The 14,399-nt window shown below is 40.3% G+C and overlaps 1 protein-coding gene across 1 annotated transcript; it reads left to right on the plus strand.

The window, feature by feature from the left end:
• The first annotated feature begins 660 nt into the window (after positions 1–660).
• LOC144667586 (uncharacterized) lies at positions 661–13,335 on the plus strand. Its single transcript, XM_078529008.1, has 5 exons — positions 661–752; positions 2,361–3,029; positions 5,563–5,640; positions 10,150–10,341; positions 11,209–13,335. Exons 1-5 carry the CDS (start codon positions 680–682, stop codon positions 11,421–11,423), a joined length of 1,227 nt encoding a protein of 408 aa, XP_078385134.1. The 5' UTR covers positions 661–679; the 3' UTR covers positions 11,424–13,335.
• The last annotated feature ends 1,064 nt before the right edge of the window (positions 13,336–14,399 follow it).

The raw sequence follows: 14,399 nt of genomic DNA on the forward strand, positions 1-14,399 counted from the left end.
CTCAGCAGAACAAACATATTTGAACCCGATTTTTAAGTTTAAATATTCCCATCCGATGCCTGCAGCGGATTCAATTTTTATTGTTAATAGTTGCTGCCTGTAAAACTCAGAAAAATCTCAGAAAACCAGGTTTTTTCTCTCTCCAATTCCCAATGCAAAGAAAATAGTAAACGCCAATGGTGCTTTTAGCCAACAAAAATGAGTTGATTATGATTTTTGCATTTGGCGTTTCACCGGAAACAAACATGTAACAGTCTCGGACACTCTCGGAAATACGGCAATGAAAGTCAATTTCACTGTTTTCTAACGCTGTAAATACTGAAGGCAGCATGACTTTTGCAAGCATTGTCTTATAGCGCAGCTTTAGATGAATTAACGTAACAATTAAGCTACTTTTTGAATAAAAGCTATTGAAAATCTCTCACGTTTTACATTTACTTCGTTTCAATATTTCTCGTCATAAATCTAAGGGTATTTCTGCATTGTTCAATAGACATGACAAAAAAAAGACATTCAGGTCTCAGTTAGGTGAGTTCTGGTGTGGAAAACGGTGAAATTGGATCTTTTGGCAAAGGTTCATCCTGGGCTGCGGTGTTGTCCCTTATTAGCATATCCCAAGAAGTGGTATAAAACGAAGGGCTTCTCTCCTCAGTCACTTGGTTTCTGTTCCAGCTTCAGAATGAATGGGGTGTTATTAATACAGGTCTTTGCGATTGTGGTATTGGCAAAAACTATTAACGCAGAAACTAAAGGTGAGAAGAATTTTATCCAACTTTCCAGACAAAATAAATTTATGTCAACTTGACAATTAATAAACGCTGAAATGTTAGTATCTGCAAGGATAAACATTTTATACTTTAAGCTTAATTTTCTATCTAGAGTATAGGAAGAAGAGAACAACGTGTTTTTGAATAGTCTGAGGAATTGAGCTTTGTATGCAACTTATACAACTATTATATTCAAGGGAAAGAATCTTCTTGAAAAAATAAGTGTGAGATGATGCAAATTGAGTCAAAATATGAGTCGTTACAAAATGATGATGAAAGTAGCACTTTGGCTGGTCTCTTTGCCTTTGGCAATGAAGACAACGCTTGCCCCGGTTATACTAGCGATGCATTTGATAATTCGAACTTCTTTAACATGATGCCGGTAGCACCCCAAAATTGAGTTAGGGTATTTGGCCAGTGTGGTGCTCCTCTGTGCATGTTTAAGAATCTCTCAGGATCAGTGCATGCTCGGCTTTGTGTTTGTTGATCCAGTTGGAGAAGGGTCCCTGGGGTTAAAGGAGTGCAAAAAATCAGCTATAGTTCCTGTACCTGATTGTTATTCACTGATATACAGGAGGTCAATTTGTGAGGATACCAAATAAAAATAGTTAGCCTCACGGTTAAAACAGCCTCCCAATAAGCACTGCTCAGGCTGACAGTTGAGTGAGTTATTGGAGAAATGGGCACAGTACATGAAAATGTGGACCAGCATACCTCAATGTCTTAAAAGAGTTAGGTGCCGTTTATAAGAGTACAAGAACATCATAATCATGTTACTCGCAATAAAGAAATCTGGACTAATAATCCAGAGAGCAAAACCCGCCAGAGAAAATGTAATTAAAATTCAGTTAAAATGGAGTCTGGAAACAAAAGCTGGACCAGCATCAATACAAAGATGGGCATGGAGATACTGTGGTTATTGTAAAAAAAAATACTAACTGCTTCAATGCTGCCTTTAACAAAAGAAGCTGGGATTCTTCTCAGAGAAGAAAAGATCAAAAGAAGTGTTAACAGAGATGTTCATAGTTCCAAAGGGTTTGATAGAGTACATCGGGAGAACATTTCCACTGGGAGAATGATTGGTAACTAAAGGATACAGATTAAAGTAATTGGCAAAAAAAAACGCCAGAGGGTAAATAAGGAGAATTATTTCTTTAAACTGGTGAGTTATGATTTGGCGTTCACTGCTGAAAGCAGATTCAAAAGTAACTTTCAAGAAGGAATTCAAAATATACTTGAGAAGGAAAATATAAACTGCAGGGCTATGGGCAAAAGCCTGGGTGGAGGATTAATTGGATAGCTCTTTCAAAGAGGCAGCACTGGCACCAAGGGCCAAATGGCCTCCTCTTATGCTGTATGATTTGGGGCTGTTAGGGGTGAGGCTGGGGGGGTGGGGGGAAGAAAGCAAAATCTGAGCTAGAAGATGTGGTTGGCCAGAAAGGGGGAAATACTTTTGTATTTGTTGTTGTAGCAGCTGTGGTGGTAGAGGAAAGTAAAATAAAAGTATTTCATTAATCTCAAACTGCAACAGGTGGAAACATTTCCGCAGTTCTGGTGTCTTTTACTCTGTATCTCTGTGATTTCTGTATGTAGAGCTCACACCACAATTTGGAAGAACAGGTAGAAGATCTTCCTCCACAGGACTCCAGGGCCCTTCAGTAAATCTGACAAAATTGCCACACAAAAATCGCAGTCGCCCGGAGTCCAGTTTGCCTGCTCTTGATGCCTTTTTTGAGAGAGAGGAGTCTCCTTTCCAACAATACAAGATAAAAAATGAAAACTCGCACGCAGAGGGCAAACTCAGCCCCCTAGTTTACTTTGAAAAAAACAGCAAAAGGAATGAGAGCACAGTGAGGCAGAACTACAAGGCAACAGCAAAAGAACATCCTGAGAAGCAGGAAAGATGGCAATCAAATGACCTGCGAGGCCTCGTCTCTTCATTTTATCCAGATAAGTCCAGACTGAACAGGTCGCCGACATACTACAGCCTTCTGGCCAAAAGTATGCAGGCAAGTTCTTCAACATATCTGACCCACAATTATCATCAGGCTACCTGGCTCCACCATCAGATTGGTGCCACCCATCGTGTAACAAAACAGGGAGAAAGAGCTACATCTTACAACCTGGACCCTGAGGAGAACAGACCCAGAAAAACCATTCATTACAGAACAAGTGGTACATTTATAAATGGCATCAATTCATCATCTGTAACCAACCGTCACCCCTCGAGTTTGCTCTATCACTTTAACATACTCAGAGAAGGTAATTATTATTTTGTTACCGATGCTGATACTGACAAGATTTTTATTATCGTTGTTAATCTTTCCTCTCCTGAAGACACCAGCATTCTTCAGTACCATGTCCAGGCGGTCAACTTTCATTTATGATGCTGAGCTTTGAGTATTAGCAGGTCAATATGTTTGAGAACATTAGAATTGAGCCTGATTGTATTCTCACCTGATGGTCACACACTGAAACTTTCCAGTAGATCAGCGTTCAGCTAGGAACCATACCTGATCCATTTTTTCTCTTCCTAGCCCATTAATACCAAGGGCCAATTATAAGAGTGCCCATTTCTTTATGCCACTGGGGTGAGATCAGATAACTCAGCACAGCACGGAGATCAAATCCAAAACCTTCCTGATCTGTCTTTTAAGCAAAGCCTTGATTTTAAAATGATCATCTCTGACCCTCTATGGCCTCGGCCCTCCCTATCTCTATCGTCTCCTCCAGCCCTACAACCCTGAGATATGTGCATTCCTCCAATTCTGGCTGCTTGCGAATTCCCGATTTTAATCGTTTTACCATTGTCAGCCATGCCTTCAGCTGCCTAGGCCCTAAGTTCTGGAACTTATTCCCTAAACCTTTAACCTCTCTACATCCCTCCATAAGGACACAACTTAAAATCAATCTTAACATCATTTGCCCTAATGTGGCTCAGAGTCAAATTTTGTTTGATTATGCCCCATGAAGCACCTTGGGACTTTCAGTACATTAAAAGCACTATATAGGTACAAGTTTGTTGTTGGTGAACACCAAACTGACCTGCGAAGCCACTGGAGGGCATGTGAAGAAAGATTTATCTCAAATACACTGTGCTAGCAATCTCCCACATGACAGGTGCAGCTGAGATTCTGGGTGGTGGGTTTTAAAGGCATTAATAATGAATCCGAGCAGAGATCATTGCTTGCAGGAAGAATGTCCTGGGAAATTATGAGGATGTCGCCCATGATCTACCAGGAGTGCACAATCCCAAAAATTACCTCAGATAAACCTTCAAAGCTTTAATAAATTCATTTCACCTAGCTTATGGATATTGGAATAGATGTGTCTCCTAGTAGCATTGTACTTTCATCTTAAAAGAAAGAGAAACACTATTTAATCCCAGCTTCTGCCAATTGCAGATTTGAGCTGGCAGGCTGTGGTTGGTGACCAACAGCTGAGAAAAGGGTGATACACACTTCTTGCTACTCTTTCCCCATGGAAAATTACATAGCCTCCCTTCACATAGATTCACCACTTACTTTGGTGCTGCCTTTGACATGTATTGATCTATTAGTTAAAAAGGAAAAACAATTAGTTAAAAGTGACAGAGTGGCTGTTTAGGAACGTTAACATTTGCAGGATCCTTGGACAATATTTGGTTCTTTTTAATAATTTGTGAATTGGAGTAGAGGAATAACTGTTCTGCAATGCTGTCTCAAAGGTTTTTCAGTTGCTGCTCCTATATTCTAACCCCTCCCTTTGGAAAGCATGGAGAGGACTTGCTCACTTCTTCCAACCGCGATGGGAACAATTTTAAATTGCAGGCAACAAAAACAACTGTCCCCAAGCCACTAGTGCCCTCCCTAAATGTTCAGATAGCCGAGAAAGGGGCCCAATTTACTATTTTAACAAGACTTTAGTTGGGGGAGCATAATGGCTCCCCCAACAAGCCAGGCCTGCTGGAAAAAGAGGCCAGAATTAAAAGAGATGCAACAGGTTTTAGCTCTTTTACCACTTTCCTTGTAGCAGGCTTCTATTTCGTGCAGGCTTCTTTCATCCAAGGACACCATTGGCTTCCCATACCTCATGGTTTCCCCTATAACTGCAGTTACCTGACCAAAATTTCCAGAACACAACTTCTGTTGAAGACAATTCCCCTGACACTCCAGCCTCCCGGTGATGTTCACAGTCAGGCAGCTGCTTCCTGGCTATTATGGTTGGGAAGAAGGCAAGTGGCATTTTAATGATGCCTGGCTGTTAAAATTAAATGAGTCTGTTCTCAGCCCCAGACAAGGCTGACCACTCAATAGAATGCATTCCCACATGGGAGATAAAATAGAGCCCATTGTGGTCACTGCTGTATATTCATTCATTTGCAACCAGGGCAGGGAGCTTTCCCAATGTCCTGGTGAACATTCATCCTGCAACAATCCATCATCAAAATTGGTGATCTCGGCCATTTGTGAGACTGCGCTGTGTACAAATTGGCTACTGCATTTGCTTTCAAAACAACAATCACTGCAGTTCAGATGTAATTAATTGGTTATAAAGCATTTTGGAACATGTTGAATTCATGGAAGGTGCTTCCTTAATGAAAGTCTCTTACTTTGTTCTAGTGTCATAACCACATCTTTTTATATGTTTAGCACTGTCACAAAAGCACATGAAACAGTTAAACATTATGTTAAGGAAAATAGGGATGAGCTGCTTTAGTGATTTTATATGTAAAATTAAAATTGCAGCAGTATTTTGCTGGCTGTGAGCTCTGTATCAATTCATTAATTAATCTGGCTTTTTGCTTTTATCAAAGATTACAACAAAGAGTTGTGTTCAATTGAATGTAGAAAGGAAAAGAACGAAAGAGAATTCTACTGCAACAGTGAGTTTGGTAAGAATAGACTGAGATTTCCATGAGGTTTCGATGTAATTTCTGATCAATTTATTGGATTTGTTTTGGGGTGGGATAGAACAATATGTTTCATGGACCATTTTGATTTTTGCTTCTTTTTGGTACATTTTGCAGGATTTTGGAGCAGTTTCATATTTAATTAAATATTTATTGCATCGCTTACAGCTTCATATGAGACAATACATCCCAATAAGCTGGGCTGAAAACCAACTATTATGGTGTATCAGGTATATTGTGGGAAGATGTTTTGAGGAAAATTCCGTATTTACTTCTCAACTCTTACATAGCACTTAGGAGTAGGCTGTTCAGCCCTTTGAACCTGCTCTGCCATTCAATGAGATCATGGCTGACCTGGTTCTGGTCTCAAATCCACTTGGCCACCTGCTCCCCTGCACCCCCTACCATAACCTTCAACTCCCTTGTCTATCAAAAATCTAACTCTGCCTTAAATAAATTCAATGATCTAGCCTCCACTGCTTTCTGGGGAACATAATTCCACATACTAAAGACTGAGAGAAAGAAATTCTGCTTATCTCCATCTTAAATGGTAGACCTCTTATTCTTAAACTGTGTCCCCTGGTACTAATCTGTCCCATTAGTGGAAACATATTTCCAGTGTCCACCCTGTCAAATCCCCCCAGGATCTTACATGTTTCAATAAGATCACCTCTCATTCTTCTAAACTCCATTGGGTACAGGCCCAAAAGCTGAATCTTTCCTCATAAAATAAGCCCCTCACCCCAAGAATGAGTCGAGTGAACCTTCTCTGAACTGCTTCTAATGCAATGATATCTTTTTTCAAATAAGGAGACCAAAACTGTACACAATATTCCAGATTGTACATAGTGTGACTTTGTATAGCTACAGTAAAACTTCCCTACTTTTATATGCCATTCCCCTTGCAATAAATGCCTACATTCCATTTGCCTTCCTTATCACTTGCTGCATCTGCATACTAACTTTTTAGGATTCATATACCAGGATACCCAGATCCTTCTGTACCACCGAGTCCTGCAATCTCTCTCCATTTAAATAGTACACTGCTTTTCTATTCTTCCTGCCAAAGTGGATAAGTTCATATTTTCCCATATTATACTCCATCTGTCAAATTTTTGCCCACTCACTTAACCTGTCTATATCCCTTTGCAGACTCTCTACCCCCTCTTGGCAACTTACTTTCCTACCTATCTTGGTGCCTTAGTTCAAATTGTTTCTTTCTTTATACCACTGAATATTTTTGAGCTAAGTGATTACTGTTCGATGAACAGTAACTGCATTTTTGCTATTAATGAAGGGACAGACTTATTTAAACAGGTTAAAATAGTAGGGAAAAGAATGTCTTATGAATTTAAACTGTTAGCAATAACTGTGAACAAAGTAAGTCCTAAGCTTTGGTGTCAGAATGAATTACTGATCAAAAAACAGTGTCATAAGGAAATAGCTCTTCATTATACTAAATGACACACAGTTTTGCAGCCTTCATCATGAGATGGTCTCCACACCACCCTGCTCGAGACACTTGTTTGTGCTTTAAAATCCGACAAGGTCAAAGATTTGGTTAACGACTTGCCATGTTTGAGATAAGGAATAGTATACTATTGTTATTTCTGTTTATATTTCTTCCCATTTACTTCGTGCCTTCATTAACACGCAGCTCTTCAAAATTGGGTTAAACCAAAGAAAATAAGTAATGCTGCGTAGTTTAATCTTAAATAAGTGCCTTACCATTTAAGGATGAAGAACTGTAGCTATGAGGATAGATTGCAGAGGTAGGGATTATTTTCCTCAGAGAAATGAAGGCTGAAAGGAGACTTGATAGAGGTATTCAAAATCCTGAGGAGTACGGACAGGGTAAATTATGAGAAACTGTTCCCACTCAAGAGAACATCAAGAACTAGAGGGCACAGATTCAAAATAATTGACAAAAGGAGTAAATGTGAAGTGAAGAAAAATGTTTTCACCCAGAGGGTGGTTGGAGTGTGGAACAAATTTCCTGAAAGGGTGATGGGGGCAGGTTTGATCGAGGTATTCAAAAGGGAATTGGATTGCTTCCTGAAAAGGGGGAATGTGCAAGGTTACAGGGATAAGGCAGGGGAGTGTGACTAGGCGGATTGTTCTTTCAGAGAGCAAGTGCCGACTTGGAGGGGCGAATGGCCTCCTTCTGCACTGTAAAGATGCTGGACACTGTGAAGGAGGTCTGAGGCAACAAGGTTATGATGTATTGAAGCATTAATCAGATGCCAAATTTGAGCAATAGATAATGATTGTCAATTTATGGGCCACAAGCTATCCATAATAGTGGGTTTTGGGTGTATATTTTCAATCTACCATTTGGGCAGACAACTGGCATTGTGGATCAGTAGCCTGTTATAGAAACTGCCACATTTTCATTTCCATTAAAATCAATGGAAATGAAACAAAGGATGTTTTTCCTATTGAACATCTGATTTACACCCAGGTGGCAAGTTGAACACCAACTAGTGGTCCATTATCAGATTGCATGAATAATACTTTAAGTGTATGGGGGGTGGGGGGGGGGGGGGTGGAGATTTTATGTAATGAGAATATGGATGATGTATGAAATGACAAATAAGCATATTATGAAATGGTAACGGAGATTGTATAATCCATATTCATTGTACATAGTGGGAAACATTTTAAATACTCCAACAGCATATACAGCAACACATCATTATTTTCTGATCAAGAATGTTGTCCAACACATACCACAGTTTCCCATATGGATTGCTGGTAGGGAAGGCATTCTGCCTACAGTACTGACTTCTAAAAATGTCTTGGGTAGGGATAAAAAGGGCGAGTTATGAGGATTAAATAGCTTGTTTTTGTATGTGAAAGATATGTTGATGAGGACTAAGCTTTGCACATCGATTTTAATCCTCATTCACGTTGGTGCCAAAAATATGAAATGGGTATGCCACCAAAACATTCAACTGTCCTATACTTATTTTGTATTTTTATCACTTATTTGTTCACCTGGCCCGATCCCTATGGTTAGGAGAGTGACGGTTGGGTCTCTGGCTACTGGTAATGCCCCTTCTTCTTCCACTTACCCCTTCCACTGCTGAACATTTGGACTCTGCTGGCGGACCCTCTTCACATCCTCCTCCAAATTGTCAGGTTACTTGTGAATTAGACCCTTATTATCCACAAACTTATTGTGGATGATTGCTTGGACATCATGGTGCGAATGAAAATTTACCTCACGAGTGATGACATCTTGCCTCTTACTGAAACTTTTTCACTTGGCTATCCTTCCTACTACCATCCCCATCTGAACTACCATGGTGGCGGTGTAGGTCTTATCAAAGCCAAATGAATGATGTCAAGAATTTACTACTGTTCATATTATCTCCAAGCATCAACTTATTCAATTAAGCACACTTTTGTCTCTGTGATACTTCTCTCTACCTCAGAGACAAAAGTGTGCTCAATTGAGTAAGCTGATGCTTGGAGATGATACGAACACTGGTAAATTCTTTGACATCATTCATTGATCATTGATTCTATATCACAAACTTAAACTAATGTATGAGCTCAACTTGCGAAGAAAGATGAATAGACTGCTTAAAATTAACTACTTCCCATGGAGGATAGTGAATATGTTGAACAGATTGCCCAGGGAAAATGCAGAGGCTCATGTTAGCCAATTCAGAGCAGAGGTTGGATAGCTCTTTGGTGAGGGAGCTGCTTGAGGAGCCTTAGAGAGAGCATGAGAGAGGAAACTAGAGAGACATGAGTTCAGAGCTAAGGCAGGGAGAATTTAGTGGGCGGTTTGGTGTGTTGTGAAAGGGGAAGGAACAATAATATAGCTAACATTTTTAGGAGGTCAACAGCATTATCCTTTCTCTGCATTAAGATTCATTTTTGTGGATCCACAAACTAGAAATGTGCAGACACAATGAGTTGCTGAGCAGGTGCCAGATCTTCTAATTTTCCCACAATTTTGTTCCCACCTTACATCATCTCACCCTAACAGCAAAAAGATGATGTGGAAATCTCCTTGTGGGGAAATTGTGGCTTCAGCCTGCCGCCTACATATCCGTAGTACAGCATATAGTGAAGAGGCTGAGCTTCAGATGAAGCTCAGAGAACTTACGCAATGCTCATAAACCATTTGATTTTCATGTATTATTTTACAACATATCCTAAACCGTATAAAGAGATTCATGTGTATTAATAGAGAATGCTGGAAATGCAAAAGTCAGCCAGCATTCAGGACAGAAAAATGGATTAATGTTTCATCAGAGACCCAAAACACCAGCCTTTGTTTTTCAGATGTGGATTGGCTCTCTGTTTAATTGCAGCACTTTCTGCATTTTACGCCAGGTTTCCAACATCCCTGCTATATTTGTATTTTTTTAAACTGTTGCTATTCCTTAATACTGGACATCAGAACTGAAAATGTCACGGTGTGGTACTTCAAGTCAATTTTGCTTTCATGCAATAGCAGTGTTCATCTTTCAACAGCAATCAGTGGCATAGTCCATGATATAGTGACCCTTGGTAAAGGGCTGCGGCTGGTGACATTACTGGTGGACAGCAACGGATTCTACCGCATGAATCGACTATATGTCACGCCTGATGGTTTCTTCTTCAAAGTGCACATTCTTGTGGTTGACACTTTCAACTGTAGAAGATCGTGTCCGGACTTGAAGTTTGGTGAGTCTGGTATTCATGATTATTGATGCACCACTTTTCATAGGGGCAGGAATGTGTAGAACTAGTTGATTCAATAAGTTAGATATATCCAGCTCTGAGATCTAGGTTCAGAACCATCCTCAATGTTAGCAATAAAAATGCAACATGAAGTGAACTTCAACTGAGTCAGTTCATTTCCCAGTGGGTCCACAGTCCAATATGTCCTTTAATTTGACTGATACTGATTGGCAGTATCACTTAGGCCTAGGGACAGTCATTATGGGAAATGGGAGAAATGCAAAAATGGTGCTAAAAAGGTGCACTTCTGAGGATAAAAACTGAGGCTCAATATTGGAGCAGAGTAGGAGTTTTATTCCGAATATAGGTGTGCTTTAACTGGGAACCTTTGACGCTATGAGATGCCTGAAACAGAAAGCATTTCATTCTCTAGCATCAAAAACATCCCATATTTCAACAAGTACAAAATTAAGAAAAGTGCATTTCTTCACCATTATCCCAAATCAGCTTATGAGTCAAGTTCAAAATCTCATTAAGCATACCTATCAAAGTTTTGTTAGAAAGTGGTTATATGTGGAAATCATGTGATGTGATTCCAGGACTGCCTGTGATGATCTTTCTTGAAGAATGGCCACTTGGAAAATGTACTGGAGTGCTTGTGGAAGCATTCCCAACATCATGCAATGCCTTTGAGTGGGAACATAGGAACAGAAGTAGGCCTTTCTGTCCCTTGAGTGTGTTTTACAATTCAATTATATCGTAGCTGACCTGATGAGAGGGAGAAAACTAGGGTAAAAAATACAATGAAATAATATGGGGAATGATCGCACCATTTCATTAATGTTCTTTCTCCACATTTCTTCTTCTCAGGTGGTAAATACATCATGATGGGCCTGATTTATCACAGGAGATACTCCCTACCCACCTGGGTCCAAGAACATGTGTCTGGGAAACTGAAGCCAGGAGATGGACTGGTTAGGAGCAGCAGCTACGTGAGACGATATAACAGAAAGAGGGACCAGAGAGTCCAGTTAGTGCGAGATGAGAAATGTGGAGGAGCTTTTCTAAGGTCTTGGCAGAAATAAAGTGGGCTGGTGTGTGTTTTATAACATCTGTAACAATAATAGATGTAGTTTAGAGTTGTTTGTAATTTTTAAAGAATGAAACTGATTCTGTACTTTTTAAATGTACTTTATATAATGTATACTTTTTTTAGTCTGTGATGAGTTTGTCAAGCTCATCAAGTAAGGGGTGCTATAATTGGTTTTAGCAGCCAAGGGTAGAGATAAGAGTGTATCAACTAGGTCTTCTCCGCATTAATATCCAGTGCCATCTGCTGGGGAAAAAAACATGCTTGTGCAATGTTGGGTGATTGGATTCAAATTTGCAAGTTTGATATCACTCAGAATTCCCACATCTTGCTGCCCTTCTGATAGCTGCACTCAAAAGAGAGAGAAAAATCTTCCCAGTGAAGGAGGATGACATATAAAGTGGCGACTGTGAGAAAGTAACAACCGTTCCTCTTCCTCTGGGAAATTGCTGTTTCCGGGAGATCAAAGCAGCCAGAATGGGTGCAGCTCGACTGTCTTTTACACTGAGTTGTTATTCTAAAGGCTGAGATTTCAGGGTCCTCCAGCAGGTCGAGATTGTAACTATTTCCCCAGAGTCCCTGGAGATCCTAGAGCAAATTTTCTCCATATGGATTGGACACATGAAGAATGCAGACTGTCAGAGGAGCGACCATCACTCAAATATCAAGCAGCAGAGTGCTTTTTGCAAAGGATACATTTAAAAAAAAAACTTACAAGAGTTATTTTAATAGCAGGGAAAATTAATACATCTGAAATCAAATGTCTTATTTTTTCTGCTTGCAGTTCAGCTTTATTTTAGTGCAGTTGAAGTAAAGAGGATGTTTGCTGTATTTCTTCTTCCTCCTCACCCCTGTTGAGCTCCCCACTGTTCGCTCCCATCACCACTTTCTGTTGACAATTGGGGCTCGTCTTTTTCACAGCTGCTGATGCTTCTCTGGGATCAGCCACTGGTGATACTATTCTATGGGGGAGTATTGGTTACCCCCCACCTCTCCCTTTGCTACCCTGCTGAGGCCTAGCATTCCACACCTGCAGAGCTCTTCATCTCACCAGCAACTGTTCTATATACAAATTATTGGCCTGGAGTGCATCTGATGTAAAGTTAGACATGGGTAGCCACAGAAGCTCTTTCCCACGCTTTGTTCATTAGTCTGTGCTTGAGATGTTGCTCCAGTGATCAAATGGAACAGCTGGAAGAGACATAACTGTAGGTTTACTCATGGGGAGGATTGGTTCAGGCAAATTGTCGCAGACCAGAGTTTGGAGAAACACTCAAATTGCTCTCAAGTTTATGGTTAGGGAAAGATGCTCCAGTAAATAGTTACAAAACCCTTAATATCATAACGGGAGATACTGTACATCAGTGACTCTATTATTCATTGTCACATGAACCTGATTAGAGGTAGCAGTGAGCAAACTTTCTGTATTATTTCCCTTGTGACATTATTTAAGTAGCACCACGAAGCTGAAATATTGTGCTCTCAGTTGATGGCTTCTGTTGTAAAGCACTTGTATGTGCAAATTGAGTGAGGATAAGGTCACAGGAAGAGGAGGAGGCCATTCAACTTCTCAAGCCATCCTATTAAACCATGATTTATCTATATCTCAACTTCATTTATGCACAAATATTCCATACCTCTTCATATATTTATCAAACAAAAATATATTGATGTCTGAAAGAGCCATTATCTCAGTCCCATTTTTCTAACTCAAAATTTTCTTTTTCAAATTTTTGCTCAAATCCCATTATCTGAAAGTTATTGAGTCTTTTACCAATTTTTCTCATCTAAACTCAAGAATTTGGAACACTTTCTCTGCTCAAGTGAAAATTGCTCTGGTCTCTCTTCATTGCTAAACACTTTCATCCCACATATCAACTTACTAAATCTCTTGAGCATCCTCTTTATGGACCTGACATACTTTCTAAAGTAAGTGTCAAACTGGACATAGTATTTTTATACCGTACAGATTGGAGCAACTAATGTTAAGGCACAACTTCCACAGGTGCTGGTAAGATGCTTCAGGTTATGACCAGTGTTCTCTCTAAGCTACACAGCAAACCAGAACGTACTACGAGTGCAAACAGGCCATGCAGAACCAGCATTCCATTTAATACGCGCATATGCTATACAGCCAGAGGGGTCATACTGTGCAAATAGGCCAGGTGCAAACAGGCCACGTACAACAAAGAAAAATTAGAGGGAATATTCGTTCTGACCCTGTGCAATGTGAGCAGGCTATTGGACAATAGGTAACAGCACTGCTGAATCCAATTGTCTTCACAAACAACATACCCAGTACATCAGAAGAGGCCCTGCAGTGATCAGCAGCAGGAATCTTGGTCAATGTTTCTTCAAACTGTGGCCCAACTGTACAAACGCTGACTAAAGATTAATCCTTAACTGTGTGGCTTTACTGTTGTGTTGGCTGAAATCAGATCACTGAACACAAGCCAAGACTTGAAACTGGGACTTTTCTGGCACAGTACCATATCAGGTACCAAATCAGCCATTCCCTGCCATCTGGACTCTTTGTACCCACAAGGATACCAGCAGCCCATGAAAGTCTAGTGACATCTACCCAACAATGTGGAAAATTGCCCAGGTATGTCCTGTACACAAAGAGGATGACAAATCCAACTCGGCCAGTTATCATCCCATTAGTCTACTCTCGATCATCAAAGTGATGAATGGGGTCGTCAACAGTGCTATCACTTACTCAAAAATAACCTGCTCAGTTTATGTTCCACCAGGCCCACTCAGCTCCTGATCTCATTACAGCCGTGGTCCAAATGTGGACAATAGAGCTGAACTGAAGAGGTGAGGTGAGAATCATACCTAGCACAAAGGAAGATGGTTGTGATTGTTGGAGGTCAATCAGCTCAATCCCAGTGCATCACTGCAGGAATTCCTCATCACTGCAGGAATTCCTCAGGGTAGTGTCCTAGGCCCAACCTTCTCAGCTGCTTCA

The sequence above is a fragment of the Cetorhinus maximus genome, chromosome 24 (assembly GCF_964194155.1).
Source record: "Cetorhinus maximus chromosome 24, sCetMax3.hap1.1, whole genome shotgun sequence".
NCBI lineage: Eukaryota > Metazoa > Chordata > Chondrichthyes > Lamniformes > Cetorhinidae > Cetorhinus > Cetorhinus maximus.